This window comes from Manacus candei, unplaced genomic scaffold (genome assembly GCF_025592945.1).
Source record: "Manacus candei isolate 608988 ecotype Guabito, Panama unplaced genomic scaffold, ASM2559294v1 h1tg000069l, whole genome shotgun sequence".
Classification (NCBI taxonomy): domain Eukaryota; kingdom Metazoa; phylum Chordata; class Aves; order Passeriformes; family Pipridae; genus Manacus; species Manacus candei.
Genome location: NW_026138117.1, coordinates 3,240,554 through 3,257,269, shown reverse-complemented (window position 1 = coordinate 3,257,269; position 16,716 = coordinate 3,240,554). Strand labels below are relative to the sequence as shown.

Sequence of the window (16,716 nt, the reverse complement as noted above, 5' to 3'; positions counted from 1 at the left end):
TACAGCTTCATGCAAGTTCAATAATACATTGAGCTACCATAATTTGATACCATCTTATATATGCATTTGGGAATGGCCTTGTTCATCATTATTCATAAAATTGTTAATTGTTTATTATAAATTTCATTTGAAATTCAGATCTAGATATCTGAAGTGGTGCAGGAAATGGTACAAGAGCAGACTACTTTTTTCAGTGTTGGCATCTGCTGGTGACCTTTTAGTCTCTTTTAAGCAGTGCATGTGTAAGTCTGAGATCAGAAAGCTGACTTTACAGTGAAACTGAAATCAACAGAGGATTGGTCTGGAATATTAATCCTTGTAGCTCCTTTGATCTCATTTTATACACTTTGGTCCCAGGATTATGAATAAGGCAGCTGAGCTATAAACAGTAACTAACTGTTCCTTAAAAATCCTTTAGATGTGATAACATTAAAAATTTTAGAGGTGGTAATGTCGCATAGTTGAAGTATGTCAATGTTGTTTAAACACTGATAAAACCAGTGTCCATTTGTAACAGTAGCAATTGAGAAACCTAAAATGAACAGCTTTCACTATAAGGTACATAATTATTTTCCTCACATCATCAGCATCCACCCTATGTTCCCATGACGTGAAAAGAAGTGAAAGAAGTTGTTTTGTTTCAAATTAGCTCAAAACCAGGTACCATTATCAAAAGAGCCAGGATGGCCAGTTTACACATAATAATGAGTGATGTGTCTAAAACTTTATGATGCTTACTAAAACATTAGGAATATTAGATAAATTTAGCACAAACAAAATGTCTCTGGCTAGTTATTTCTTATGAGTGGGTACTGATAAGGATTGCTTGTGAATTAGAAGATAGGATTATAAAGTATATGAGCTGTCTTGCTGCTTGGCCCACACACTCTTATGCAGCTATACAGAATCACTGTCAGAATGTACCTCCTATTTCATTTTACCTGATTTACTTACTTTACCCTTTCTAATAGAACTTGGTGGAGGTGGGAAGGACTGGAAGAAGTCTTAACGCAATTATTAGGACTGAAAAAATAATGCTATCTGTTAACATTTTTTTATGCATGGGTCAATGTTAGAGATTTATGTTTATCTTCTGCAATGCATTATGTATGTGGATCCCAAGTTTCTTGTTGCACCACTACAATCCTCTCTGCCCTCCAGAGGAGTATTCAGATGTTATACAACCATAAAACAGGTCCAAATATTTTCAGGGATTTTGCTTTGTCCCCAGAAAAAGACTAAGACTTGATGAAACACTTTTCCATACTGGTAAAACTTTACATGTACCTTTAATTTGGAAGGTTTGGTACACTGCATGTTTGAAAGGTGGCCATTTGAAGATGTAAACTGTAGGTTTTAGGTTCCTATAAGCCATAAAATGCATTTCAGTGAGTTTAGAGTTGCGTTTAGTCTAAAAAGAAACAAAAATCACGATCACAAAGTATGTGAATGACATACATAGGAAAAATGCTAGTATTACTCCAAAACTTTTTTTAGTGGGCACAGTATTACTTTACTGGGCATGTTTTGTTGCTATAGATAACTTTTGTGCTAAAATAATTTAAGAACAGAGGCAAAGAACTGTTAGTATTTATAGCTGTTTCTTTGTCTCTTTCTTCTTGATTTCCTAGGTTGGAAGTTCCACAAATACACTCAAAGCTCTCCAGATTGCTCTTGCTGATACTGACACTCAGGCTATTTATCTCTTAACGGATGGGAGACCTGACCAGGTATTTCTAAAATGAGAAAACAGAAGATGCAGAAAAGTGGTGTCAGAAGTCAGAAGTGGGAGATGAATATCATGCCTACAGTGCTGAGTCTTGTGCAGTCTCTTGGATGTTTATTTGCATTGTTTCACAGTTTTTCTATCTAGAAGCATATATTAATGTTTTACCAAAGAATAATTTGGCTTAATATACACTTATTAATATTCTTATTTTTAATATTTTTATTAAGTTCAAAATTAATGAATACCTGATTTCTTTTTACCTGGTTACTAATGCCTTTTATGATTTATGTTTTGTTTCCTGATATTGAATCGACTTTTCTGTGAACTAATTTTGTTTATTAAAAATATCTATACTCATATACTTCCAAAAATATTTTTATATATATCCAGTGATAATAAACACCAAAACAGTATTTTAATTTCCTATACTTTAGTAATTTCTTTTAAGACTTCAGAAACAAAGAGTACTGCATCATGGCTAGGCTTTGCAAATGAAGATTTTTACATCCTGTACCTTAATGCATTGTCAGTGTTTCAAAATCTGTTTTAAATTAGCTCATTTTATGTAATTATGAAATAACAATCCATATAAGGTGGATGCTTTTAACTGGTCTATATCTGTCTATAAGCAACAGTATGACTGATTACATTCTTACAAATTCACCATGTTTTGATAAATACATTTCTAGATGCTGTATTTTTAATATACTTTTTTTCCAATTTTCAGCCCTCCCAAATAATTTTTGCTGAAGTCCATCTTCATTGTAAAATTCCCATCCATACTGTTTCATTCAACTGTGATGATATAGAAGCTAATAAATTTTTGTATGAACTATCTACTAAAACAGAGGGACGGTTTCATTATTACAACATTTATTTGACTGATCCTGATACTGCAGAGTTTATTCTTGTGAGTATCTGAAAATAAATATATCTGCTTCTTCATGCTGTTGAAGGAACCACAACTTGCATTATTGTGATTTCATGTTACAATAGATTATTAAAAAAAAAGAGGGTTAATCCTAGTCATCTTCAAAGTGATGTAAAAGCAATAAGTATGACATTTTTTGCTTGTTAAATTTTATTAGACTGCAACAAAAAAGCCCGAATGTCATGCAAAGTACATTTGTAATGCTACTGTTGGAAACACATTCCCCCTCCCCTAGCCCCCCGCCTGAAACCCAAAACCTAAAAATACATGCAGACCAAATTCAGCTCTGGAAGAAACATGTGTGATCTCTGCTGTCTCAGAAATAAGTTACTGTTTAAAATGAAACTATGTTTTGTATCCTGTTAAAAAATGAGAGAATGCAGAGCTGAATTTGAATGATGATGAATGATTCCATCAATTTTGTTAAAAGATTGCTCTACAGTAGCCACTTGGGAGAGATCCATAATGAGTAAAATGACTAGAATAGCAGTCATCTATCAGGTGTGACTAAGCAGCTCAATCTAACAATCCCCAGTAGAAAATTTCTGAATAGACTAACAGAATCATCCATTTGAAACATATTCTTATTTTTAATTAAAAGCAACACTTAATTGATTCCACAAATTTTAGAAATGGTTGTGGTGGAACAATGAGAACAAGGAATAAGACAGTAGCAGGAAACTTGAACTTTGTGAACACCAATTAGAAGGAAGATGTGAAAATAATCCAGCTCTTGAAAAGTATCAGAGAGTGTACTGGGCAATTTGAGTGATCCTGATGGTGTGGACTGTGTGACACTGCTTGTATTGGACAGATGAGTGCCAAAGTCTGTATTGTACATCTCTACACTTCTGGCCCTGTGGGAGTTGTAAGGGGATCATCATTGGAATTTCCTTCCTGTTTCCTCCTCCTTAATCCAAATGATTCTTAGTCACTCCAGTGTTCCCTTGAAGAGTATGTTTTGTCATTCCCAGGGACAGTATGTGATACAGCTGTAGAATGACAGGCCACCAGTTGTATGTAACTGGTATTGTATTTTATTTATTTGCTTATTTATTTTCTTGCTTGCTGGAAGTGAGTGGAGCTGCTGACCTCAGTACATTATTCAGAAATATGGCTGTTCATTGCTCAAGGGGTAACTGGCTAGTTAGGGAATGCTTATCTTTTTCCTAGAAAGGAAGAATAATTTGAAAGGCTGTAATGCCAAGCACAAGAGTCTACCTGAAAGAGTCTACAAAATTTGGAAGCTGTCCTGAGCCATTATTCAAAATTATTATGAGAACTTGCATAGTTTCAGTTCAGAAATGAAACTTGTTTAGGCCTAGTTGTACTAAAACATATGATTTTCTTTTTGTTAGAATAAAGACATACATCTTTTGAAACGAGAAATTGATCAAGGAGAAAAAGACCTAGAGAAAGTAAAGACCTTTCATGTCAAAAGCCTGATGATGGATTCTTTTAATGAAGAAAATTATCCAGAGAATAAGTATGTCCTCATACTGTTTTGTTAATAAGACATAAGAGCTATCTGTTACATTTCTCCTTTTAATTGTCTTGCATTTTTAACCTCTGACATTCTCCTTTTAAAAGAAAGGTTGTTGCTTTGTTGTTTTGAGGTGGTTTTTTTTAACAGCTAAGGTAATGCAAAAGAAAAATCTGGAAAAATGCACCAATACCATGGTGCCTGAAACAAAATTATCTCAAATATATCAATAGTCTCAAGATATTAGGAATAATTAAAGCATAGAGGGGAAATTATTTTTCTGTCTCCAACACATGGTAGAGTTGTTCCCTCTGATCTCAAGGATTAATGAAAAATTATTGTCGTATAGGTACGGCTGGCTTGGATTTCATGACTAAATTGCCACTCATTGGGATATGCTGATTGAAACATAAATTATGTACAAATATATTTGTGTATTTACCTGTGAAGTAATAGTATAAAAGTAAAAAATTGCATTAAAAGAAATCAGATTTTTAAGACAGAAATCTATTAAAAACAGTAAGTTAAAGTAAAGGTATAAAAAATAGAGTAAAATAAATGAAAATTGGAGAGTGCTGTGGAATGATTTCATATGTATGGAAGGGCAGGTAGGATGTCCAGCATAAAAATATTTTAAAGTGTTTATTTTAGAAATTTCATATTTTTTATTAATGCTGGCACTTAGAGATATATATATATGCATATATATGTGTGTCAGATATTTTCATTGCTGATGATAGGTTTATTCTTACCCCTGGGATTCAAAGTAGCTATTACAGAACATTCTATCCTTATTAAAAGGATATGAGGGTGTTACCTTAAAAGTAATGAACATCTTTTAAATAAACTAAGAAAGGACTTTTAAATAATTTTAAAAACTGAGAATATTTTAACCTCCTTTGAACTCCCCTTTGAAATGCAGATTAATATAACAGAGAAAATATTTTACGCTGTTCGAAACATCTGAAAACAGTATTTAAATTACCAGAAAACTTCAGCTTAGCATTTCTTAAACCAGTGTTATATACTTGAAATAACTTCTTTTTGACACTTACAAGCACTAACCACTTACAAGCACTTAAACAAGCTGTATCCAAACATGCTGAAGAGCTGAGTACTTCTCTTAGCAGTAGGCTGCTCTGTGCTTCAGAAGAGCCAGCACGGACTCCACACCAGCAAACCTGGCAAACAACTGCTGACAGTCCAGCCCGAAGAAAGAAATTATTATATGCAGGTAAGACTCAAATGAACTGTAGTTGTTACCAGAATTTATTCACTAACTTGAAAAGATCCTGTTGCAAATAGCAAAAAGCATCCCTTTTGTAGGAACAAATGAAGTATGATGATATAAATAATCATCCTTTTGAAAATCTAACTAACTTATCTTCATTTTTACTTTCAGCCATCTTATTCATCTGGCCAAAACAGACAAACAAATGTCTGCTCATTTGTCCTTCATCACAGGCCCTGCAATAAAAAATTAACCCCTTTAACAAAATGTTTTGAAAGCTCTGTAAATGTTTTTTTAACAGTAGATATTAAACCCTTATCTCTTTTTATTCTAAGAAAGTACGTATCTGGCAAGAATGAAGAGCTGATCTATGTTTCACTAGTTACAGCATTACTTACACTAATATTTCCCTTACTACACCCATAACACTATATTTCTCTTGGAAGTATCCTTTGTATATCCACTGTATCCTTGCAGTCTGAAACCAAGTTTACCCAGCTGAAGTAAAAGAAACCTTCATCCTTGAGGAAAATACAAAGTACAACTTTGTGTTGTATAAAGTACAAACAATTTTGTGTTTGAGGTCGTTTGTAGGCAGTCCCTTTAAAATTGGGACAGAATACCAAGGAGGAACTCAAAAATCCCAGGCATGTACTTGTAAGTTAGTAAGTTAGCTCTTTTAGCTCTTCCTTTCTTTCCCTTTCACCACCTACAGAGCAAACAAAGAGCAGCCTGCTGCGAATCCTGAGCCATGGTGTGAAATCTAGGGAAGAAAGCCCAGAGGAAAGAACATCTCCAGAGGAAAAAAGTTTTTCTGTCAAGAAGAGTGAGAAATGTACAACTATTCTGAAAGGCAAGTTGGCAGAACAGGAAGCTCTGAGTGGGGCAGAGGATAACATTTCTTCTGCTGCATTTGTAAGTAGTGGCACCTCATTTGAGGCAAAACTGTGCAGATCTGCAGTACAAAGGACTGAAACACAACAGAGATGTGGAGACTTGGACATGCAGAATGGTATTGTAACAGTGTCTTTACAACTGTGGCCAGACTCCTGCCAGTGCCCAAACTATACAGTTTACAACAGCTTAGTTGTGTTCACAGTATGCAGCAGTTGTGATACAGCTATGCCTTATACTGCTGAAAGGATATCACAGTTGCTTCTTATCAACATAAGAAATAGATCTTGACAATCTTGTTGTACCTGTGGTACAGTAATACACTATTCTTGTGGAACAGTAGTTTGTGGTTATGATCAATGTTGGGGTTAAAAGATGAGAGTGGTGGTTCTAATTCTGTGGTACCAATGTAAAAAGAGGTTGCACTCATTAATATGCTTAGACTTACAAAACCCATGCTCTCTGGGACAGACACATATGTAGAGATAATAGTGTTTTCAAGGGGGCTTAGATATAAATCCAGATAGTTTTCATTTCTTTCAGTAATTCATGCAACTCTGAACTTTATGATAGGTTTGCTAAGTCATTCTAAAACCTCACATATGATGCTTAAAAATGTTTGACTTTTTTACATTTCATCATGTTATGTTTAGTTTTTTATATATCTTTATACAGAATTTCATAGTGTATACCCTAAAGTAGCTACTCCTGGCCATCTTATTAGTAGTAGTACTTGGTATCACATCTTGACTTGGGAATTAAACTGGTTAATATTTGGTTTGGGGTAAAAAAAAAAACAAAAACAAACTAATTTATGTTTAAAAAAAAGATTTTCCACCTATTTTATACATTCCTCATTGATTAATTAGGGCTCATGTGGTATATAGTAACACTTACTTTTGATCAAGCACCAAGAAACAAAGGAAACCTAATTCTCATTGATTAATTTAGCAAATGAAATAGCCATTATTGTGTAGTCTTTGTGATGCTGCTAGTAGGCTCAAATAAAAAAATGGCACTATTATATGTCAGCTTATTTATGTATACTTTTGTGTGCACAAAACCTCTAAGATAATGAAATGGAGTTGTTTTCCCTTAGATCTGAAAATGCAGAATGTGAAAAAGGCATCTAAAAGGTATGTGTGTGCATATGTAAATACATCACAAAAATTATAGTTTCTATTTTTCTGCAGTCATTTCAGACCTGTCAAATGTGTTTCTACCTTGTGCTACATCTTACAGTCTCTTTTCTAGCCCTCTAGATATCTCTTCAGCTCTCTGGTTAAAGACCCATGGCTTGGTTGCTAGGCGACTCACCATCATGGATGCCTTAGCTCCTACAGCTGTCCCTCATGGTACCAAATACATCCCAGTTCTGGACAAGCATGTAGTTTCTAAAGTATTTGATGAGGTAAAACTCTTACGCTGTAAGTAAAACTTAGTAGTGTTTTTCAAAAGGATTTTTAAAATTAATTTCTATAAATGTCATAATAGCATTCTCTGGTGTTCATTGTAGATAGTTCATGTGCACTAAATGTATAATGCATATCTATATGGTCATTCATGCATCAGTAAGAAGATAAAACTGATAGTTAATAGCAGTACTTCTCGCATATTTTACCCTTAAGCTCTTTCACAGTTACCAGTTGATGGCAGTGTGCAGCCAGCAGCTGTTTGGCAATTTCTTGAGCACCACAGCCTCTCCTAATATGTATTAATTTACTGGAGTATGTATTTCAAGTTCATAAAGTCATTTTGTGCAGGTGCACAGTTGGTGGACTTGTGGATTCTCAAGGTTTACATGTGATCACTAAGACCTTTTGAAAAGTACTGGAATTCAGTAACTAAAATTTAGTTCTAATAGGTGTATAGACAGCTGCGAGGTTGTGAATTATATATCATAAAACTTTTATTATTTATGGTGAATTGTATATCATAAAGCTCTAATTGCCATTCCACTTAAAGGAAATCCATTTTGTGACAAGTTGCTCTAATTATTCTTGTGTGATGCATCCTATGAAAGTCCTTTGAATATGCTGCAGCTTGTTGTGATTAATAAAAACTTTTCCTTTAAACAGTACTCAAAGAAAAAGCTGAACAAGATCTTTTTAAACAATAAAGAGTGAACAAGGGATTTGTAATAGAATGGGGTATAGAACTAAGGAAAAGATTTATAACAAATGTACACAGTTGTACATTTTAAAGTTTCCATGCTTGTTTTTTAAATATAGGAACTGGAATTTTGGCTGTAGCGTGCAGACTGTGGAATAAAAACTAGTTCCTCTGTTTTAGTAAAACCAAGTCAAAACCAAGATCTGTAAGGATTTTTTGAAGTGTGAAATTTTTTTTTTACACAATTAAAAGATATCTTTTTATATGAAAACATTTTAAAATGTATGTTTTAACATTTCAGAAAATGGCCATTTTTAAAAAAAATTCAGACATCCAATGGTTACAAAACTGTACAAAACAATCTACTGTAAATGAAATGTTAAACAAAGACATTGTGAATTTCACATAACTCTTATATCTGATTTCTAAGCAGTCACTTCTTTTCCCATCTTCTTCTAAATATACCTAAGAGAAGCTCTTTCTTCCATGTTTCTTGATGAAGAGTCCTTTCAATCCTTTGCAGACAACCCTGAGCTGCATGTGAATTGCTACTAGCAAAAACAACCCAGTCTGTAAAACAATGGTCTTTGAAAGAAATCAAAACAAGTGATTTGTACAGGCCATTTTTAATGGCAAGTCATAAAAGCTTCTGCTAGTCTAGTTCAAGACTGAGTTTAAGTTCAGCATTAGAATGAACCAGTACTGTGCAGAGTCTAAAAAGTAATTCTTGGGCTTTCTTTAGATTTCGGGATGTAAAGACAAAATAATAATTTTTGTAATTTTTTCATACCTGCTGATTCCCATTAGTTGTATTCAGATACTCAGTTTCTCAGGCAGTGGAGAATTATTGTTCTATGTGTAGACAAATGGATTTTTCTGGATCTAAAGCTGAGTATAGAAAGGAAAAATAAGGTTGGGGGTTGCACACAAATTGGAACCAGTAGGATTTGTGAGCTACAGAACCTTCTCCCTCAAGCTTCATGCCAGAAAATTGAGGGAAACAGAAAATAGGTTCTGAGACTAGACATAGAGCTTGAATAGGAGACTTTAAGGATCTTTATCATTCCAGTACTTCAGAAGGTTTCATTGAAGATAATAAATATACAGATATTTTTGCATTCTTCCCTCTAAGATCTTAGTTTTCTTGGTGTGGAATGCAGACATCCTTGTTTGCTTTTCAGGGGGTGGTATGATTTTTATTTTCAGCCTTTGCTAACAGTTGTGATGGAGTAACTACAAGCAGTTTTCTTCCCTCAGAGATGCAGCAAGCAAAAGGTTTCCATGACAACTGTTCATTATCAAGAGGCCGACCTGTTGTTTTCAGTTCTGTGTGACCTGTCAGCTTCACCCCAGTTATTTCAAAGAGTTTAATTTATTGAACTCCCCATCCAGATTCATATTCAGAAAAAAAATCATGGCTTGGGAGCTTCTCTAAATTGTGGTATGGTAATTCTGGAGGAAATACTGTTGCATATAGAATCATGCGAGTATATATTGCAGATTGTGGCATCATAAGTACAGCTTTGGAAGTCATGGAGTTTTGACTCAATGTTTTGCTCAAAAGAATCAGGTTCAGATTCAACCAACAAAAACATCTTTCTTTTGTCTAAAGTAAGAAAGATTTTATAAGGTTATTGTGTTTTGGTTTTGTCTCTAAAATTTTGAAATTTTGGGTTTGAAGTAAAAGCCATTTTGAAACAAGTGAATTCTTCTGATATGAAAGTTAAAGTATTTAGAAAACTATGAAACATTTTGGCACTAAAAAAGTTTCCCTGTGATTTCTTTCAGCTGAATCTGTCAAATTTACCTTGACTTTGTGAGCAGTTTTCATTGTTCTCAAAGTGTGCATAATATTTAAAGTTTACTGTTTGCTAAGAACATATTCTTTTCTGGTTTTATTCTTCAATAGTATAATAATGTATTTATGCTTGTCTGCCCCTCATATTGTGTTCAAAGTGTTTTATAAACTATATTAAATATTCACATTGTAAATTGTGCTGTTTGCACTTGGAGTTACTCTGAGAATTTGTAAGGCAGTGTGGAAGTGGGCTCCTACATGGTGAGGCTCTGCTGAACTTTTAGCTTGGTTTGAGTAACATTGTAGACAACAATCATGGCAGTAGGGAACTTGAAGAGGGGTAATCAGTTCCTTGCCTTTCAGCCTTCAGACTTCATCTGGAAATGACAAGTAGCCAGGTTTCACTGCTCAGAATTCTGGGCAGAGATTGATCTCCTCTGTCTCTGTCAAGGTACTTCACTGACATGTTCCCATTCTCTTTAGCTTTTAAGTGATCTTAAGATTAATGTTAGAAGCCTTGATGTGGTCTGGCACTGATTTGACACGGATTTATTAATCAGAGAGAAGATGTCCTCAGAAAGAGAGGGGGATATAAAGCCACACCACTGCTCCTGGAAAAATGGTTTATATTGCGGTACTTTGGAATCCACCTTGGCTGTGATGATTTAAACACAAATAAAACATCACTGAAAAATGTTCTCAATTAAATAAGTCTTTTTATTGCTCTAGTTGCTGATTATTTGTCTTATTCTCCCAATAGGGGTCTTAGTTTAACTTAATTTCTCATCTATATCCTGATCTCAGACAGGCACTTGGGGAAGATTCCCGCTCAACCATATGCGTTGAAGAGGAAGAGTATCATTCTCCATCTTCTGCAATTTTTGCCTTTTTTTCTGTTTATATTCAACACCAGGACATTGATGTATAAAATAGCTTTTCTTACGCAAACTGCTGAGTAATTTAAGAGGCTGAAAGATGGGGGGATTTTGGACTGACAGTTTGGAAGGCATTTTTCCTCCTCTCTGTCATCCTTTTCTACCCTTTTCTGTGGCTTTTGAAGATCCACTTGCAAATATATAGCTTTCTATATTATAATGACGTTGACTTATGTAGGTGCTATATTGTGAGATTTGAAAAATATTGAAGTTCCTGATTCTGATGAATCTGATTAGGTTCTTAAGCCTTATTGTGGTTAATTAAGACTAGTTTCAGTGAGCAATATCTACCTTGTTCTCTCTTTGATGATCAGTGTGATGGTGAAAAATGTCTCTCTATAGCTATAATACACTAATTCCTTATAAAATTAGGTGCTCCACAATAAGAACATTAAATACACTTAAATATGTACTCTCACACCTGTATGCTAGAATTAGATGCTAATAGGTATAAGAGAGTGTTATTTTAAGGCAATATAGTATGGAATTGCTCTAGACGTTTGTTTCCTTCTGACCTAGCCTTCCATTATTAGAGTGAGTTGTTTGACAGTACTGATTTAGTTAGAAATAACTAATAGTTAGGAATCTTAGTTTGTAGCTTATGCATTTCAGAAGAACTGTCTAGAAACTGCATCTTAATACTGACATTTGCTTGGTGTGCTCAAATTTTTCTTTCTGCAGCATTCTAGTGTTCCTTCTGGCTGTTCTGACCCTCAGCATTCAGTCATTCTGGTGGAGGAAAATTTGTATGATAAATAAAATCTTTTTCTTTTATTTTGTAATAGATATTACCGTTGGCCCATGTTAGCAATGACAAGAAGGAGATCACACTAATTAATCCTCAGGCAGTGAATCTTGTTGCCTATAAAGAGAAGCTGGAGCAAGCAATTAAATCCTACAAAAGGCAAGTCTACTCACCAGAAATTTATCATGTTTGCAGTAAAAAGCAGAATGAAAAACCAGCAGATGATAGGCAAGGAGATAATAAAAACATGTTGAACATGTTGCCCAGGTCATGTTCGTTCAGTGACAAAAGCAAAATTCTTTTACTTGCTGGGAATAAACCTGAAAGCAGTCATCCCTGTGGAGAAATCTCCCATAAACATACAGTGTTAGCCAGACTTTTAACTTATAATTAAGTTCCTAAATCCATAGGCTGGTATTTAAATTAGGGACCTGCTTTTTGCTGCCAGCTGTATCACTTAACTATGGATGCAAGAATATAACTGAGGCACCAATAAGATACTGACAATTTTAATTTGGTTGGGTTTTTTTAAGAGACATGTGTTGTGCTTATTAATTCAATGTTGGGAAAAGCACAACAGAAGTAAACAGGACAAAGACATTAGATCCCTAAGCTATTTATTTCCATGATATGACTTTGTGCATTTTTTTTGAAACAATGCAATTATTTGGCTTTAGTGTAATTCAGTAATCATATGAAAGCTTCAACTAGTATTATTTTAATAAATATTTTTTAGGCTATATTCTGTAGCATTTACAGATGTAATTGTTTTATATGACCAAAACCCTCTTGATGACAAGGGCTTACTCGTTGCTTTTTGGTTAATTCCACTTTAAGGTTTGGGGATTTTCTTCCTCTGTAGCTCTTTTTAAAGCATGTAATAGCTCAGTTTTTCATCCCTATTGTCCTATATACATCTTTTTTGGTAAAAATCAAGAAGTATGATTTGCAAATGCTACTTGATATGTCTAATATTAATGGATATTATCTATTGGTTTTGTGTGTTCTGTCACTGAGACAATACTGTTATTTTCAGGATGATGAAGAACTGATAGAAATGGATTTGTTACTCGTTTTGATAGTAGGTTCAACTGGTGTATTTGTAATGGTGACTTCTGAAAAAAAAAATCAAGTTTTTCGCTGCTGTGCCATACCATTCAATATTTTGCATTTATTGACTTCGATTTTCAGGGAAATAAAAATGTTTTCTGGTTGAATTCTGGTGATCTTCTACTGACAGCATTTTCACAGTCTCCCTAAAAATTTGATGATTAGGAGTACTGTTTACTTATGTTTACCCACAAAGGTCAATGAATCAGTGTATTTACAATAGTAGGATTGAGTTCCCACTTCTGTGAAAAAGATGTGTAGAAGAAAGATCTGTCTGAAGATCATTATAATTGACAATGTAAAAAAGAGATCTCTTTGTTTTATCTCCACATGTAAAACAGCAACCCAGTCAAAATCATTTTGCTCTAAATGCCATAGTACTTTTCTAGTAATTGAATTTGCAAAAGTTGCAGTTCAGCTTTGTGAATAGTTGCTGGTCACAAATTTATTCTGACATGTAGAGATGAAAAATACATCAGGGTATGTGGGTTTCAAGGACAGAAGCAAGCGTAATAATATCTTCCCCATATGTAGATTGACCTTAGCATCAGGTTTAGAGGAAGAAAAGTGGTGAGGGCAGAATTTTTGTACTCTGACAAAGAGAATATACAGTACTGAAGGAGCAAAACACTGGAAGCTTCATAATGTGTATGGTCTTGTACAGCCAGAAGCTTTTACAAATGAGTTAGTTATGAGTATGCACATTTAGAAGGATGAAATAGTCAGTGGAGCATGCTGAGATTGCAGATTGTGAGCAAACTAAGTAATTTACATTCTAAAAATGCTGGGATTTGGTTTCTAGTCGATAAAATGAATCATCAAGAAATTAATATTCAAAATCTGTTGGTAATGTGCTTTTTTCCTACATGCATCAGTAAATCTCTCAAGACTGCTAATATTCTAATGGTTACAATCTGAATTTTTCCTAGCAGTGAATTTGTTCTTGTATTTCCAAAGGAAATTCTGAAATTGTTCTGTAATTACAGCAATTAGCATCATCGTAGAGATTTATTTCTGTAGTATGAAATGAAGTAATTTAATGGTGGCTTATTTGTTTGAGATGTTTATGGAGAAAGCCATAAGCTAGGTGATCTAATAAGAGTTTATAATTTGTGTCTAGAAAGCAAAAGCAGAAAGTTTAGTGGTGCTTTTAGAAGATCTCAGAACTGCATTGCTTTGGGATAATCACTTCTGTTTTCCTGTTAGTAGCTTTTCTTCATAGACAGAGTTTAATGAATTAGAAACCTGAGTAGAACAATGGATGGGTAATCTTAGCAGAAAAAAAAATTAGCATTACTACATTCAGGCTATGTTTTCTGAAACTGTTTAATTGGAAAAACTGTGCAGCTTAACTGGCGTTTAATCAGTTTTGTTATTTGATTTAGCTTGCTGCTGCTGAAGAGAACCATCCATAGAAAATCCTGTCAGGAAGCAGCAGCGATTGCCATTAAACCTTCTATGACCCTGAAATAGTCGTGCTGCTACTTGATGGAAGATGCTGTTTTCCCATCTTTTTTTGCAGTTGATAATTTCATAGCTGAATGATAAAGATACAAGTTGATGATACAGTGCTCTTGGAATACAAATCAGTGCAGATGTCTTAAGAAACTGTTTATTTGTTAGTTTTGAGCTGATCAGCTGTGCAAGGAACTGCATTCCCTCAAAAACTGCTTTGCTTTCTTTAATAGGCGCCTGAACCTAGTTGTTTGGAGAGCACTATCTCAGGAGGAAAGAGACAAGTAAGCTATCATTTTTGGTTTTCTAATGTACCTCTGAAAGGCTGGTCATAAATATTTGATAGCTTTTTGTCACTATTTTTATAACCAACTGGTTTAACTTTCAAATGTTTCATAACTATATCTTGCTTTCAAAAATGTATATGTGATATGGAGTGATACTAAATTCTGGACCTCCTTTTGCGATGCTACTTATTTTAAAGGAAAAGACTTGCCTTCCATTTGAATGCCGCTGATCTATTCTTAGTCAGTGTGAAGTGTCAGGGCCTTGAGAGGGCAGCATGTCATTGCCTTTGGCATCAAAGTAAATCTTCTCTCATCCTGTAAAACGCACTTCAGTGGCTTGTTTGTAAAAGTGTAATAAGTACCTTAACAGGTGCTAGAACTATATATCACACTAGGAGCTTGTACTACTTTAACTAGCCTATTTCTGTATATTGATTTAGAAAACTAGTAACTGTATAGACAGGACTGACATCAGTGAAGTTAGCATCTGTTTGCATCAGAGAATAAAGTGAAGATCAATTAATGAAAACTGAATGGGCCTGAAATATTCCTACGCAGAAAAACACGAATGAAAACTAGAATGCTTATAAGAAGACTTAAGCTAATGAGTAAAAAAACCCAGAGTTCTATCATTAATAAGGAGAACTATAACTCTATTCTGGTGTAGAGACGAAATCAAGACTTCTAAACAAAAGAACAGCATATAATTGGGAAAAAAAGAAGGAAATAGGTGTCTGTTGATAAACAATGAGTTGTACAGTATACAAATTTGACAGTGTCATCCAAAATATCTCGTTTTTGGTACCATGTGGACAACTGTGCATGTAATAAAAAAAAGAAGTCTTAGCAATTGTACAGTCTGCTAGAGGGGCATATTAAATCATTAATATTGGTGCATAGATATTGAAATATTTGATCTATTTCTCTTCTAAGTTTACAATTTGAGTGACCAGGTTCACGTGTTACAGAAGAATGACAACATACTTTCAAAATTAGTAATCTGAATAGAGAGAGTAATAAACAAAGTCTAGTAACTTGGTCACAGGAGTCCTGAAATTATTGACTGAGGAGCCTTCTGGTTTGCTAGTGTGTATTAAAATGCTACCTCAGATACTAGGGAAATTCGATTTCACTAGAGCAGTGGTAATACTGTGCTTGTGTTCAAAGTGTTTAGGAGATCCAACTCAGGAGATATTAGCTTGACCTTTGTTATGAATTAATAATGGGTTCAGGAAATAGAGACAAAAAATCTAGGTAAATAATTATACTGGTCAGCTTAATTTCAGTACAAAACAGTTCCTAGAGGAGTAGAGAGATAAGCAGTGACAAAGAGTATGGCAACGTGATTAGGCATCACTGTGGTTGCATGCGTTGATAAGGCAGACACTTCAATACTCTCCCTAGATCTAGACTTCATGGGGTTTTTTTACATGTTGGCAAAGCTGTAGAGAAGAGCCAGAAAACAGCTAAAAGGACTAAAAAGAATTATGTTACTTCCAACTGAAGATGTAAAGAGTTCTACCTATTCTGGATTTTAGAAGGTTCAGCTTCTTTGGGTTTTTTAATCAACAAGATGACTGTATCTATTTCACCTTTGTAAGTACCTTTGGTGTGTGACTTCAAACTGGCTGTTTAGTCCCATGGACATTGGCATAATCTGAACCATGGATGGAAGCAAACTCCTGGTCACTGAGGGAAATTGAGCAGTGCAGGACTGATAGAGGAAAAAATAGTAGGGGATTGTCTCTTTTTGTGTGATCAGTCCAGATTCCTGTGGCAAATCAGGACTCAGTATCTGTCAGGTGCCATTTTAGGTTGTTTCCATACTTGCCACTTCATTCTACCTGCTCTTCCAGAAGTCCAGGGGTTTTAATGATTTCTCAGTTGTGTCTACAAGTTCTTTGTTGATGCCTCACATATTCTAGGACATCTGAAATGACACCAGGCATCTATACTCAGCCACTTGAATTGCTCTGTAGATGTCTTTGTATGAGATACAGTTAAGC

General features: G+C 34.5%; 1 protein-coding gene across 1 annotated transcript in view; it reads left to right on the top strand.

Annotated features, from left to right (window-relative positions):
* Positions 1-16,716, top strand: part of VWA3B (von Willebrand factor A domain containing 3B) — a 68,151-nt gene that overhangs the window by 31,148 nt on the left and 20,287 nt on the right. Inside the window, exons 13-21 of the mRNA XM_051806840.1 lie at positions 1,632-1,730; positions 2,457-2,639; positions 4,019-4,146; positions 5,271-5,377; positions 6,090-6,254; positions 7,368-7,404; positions 7,523-7,679; positions 11,899-12,017; positions 14,657-14,707. Coding sequence (XP_051662800.1) covers positions 1,632-1,730; positions 2,457-2,639; positions 4,019-4,146; positions 5,271-5,377; positions 6,090-6,254; positions 7,368-7,404; positions 7,523-7,679; positions 11,899-12,017; positions 14,657-14,707 — 1,046 coding nt within the window. The remainder of the gene's footprint in view (positions 1-1,631; positions 1,731-2,456; positions 2,640-4,018; positions 4,147-5,270; positions 5,378-6,089; positions 6,255-7,367; positions 7,405-7,522; positions 7,680-11,898; positions 12,018-14,656; positions 14,708-16,716) is intronic.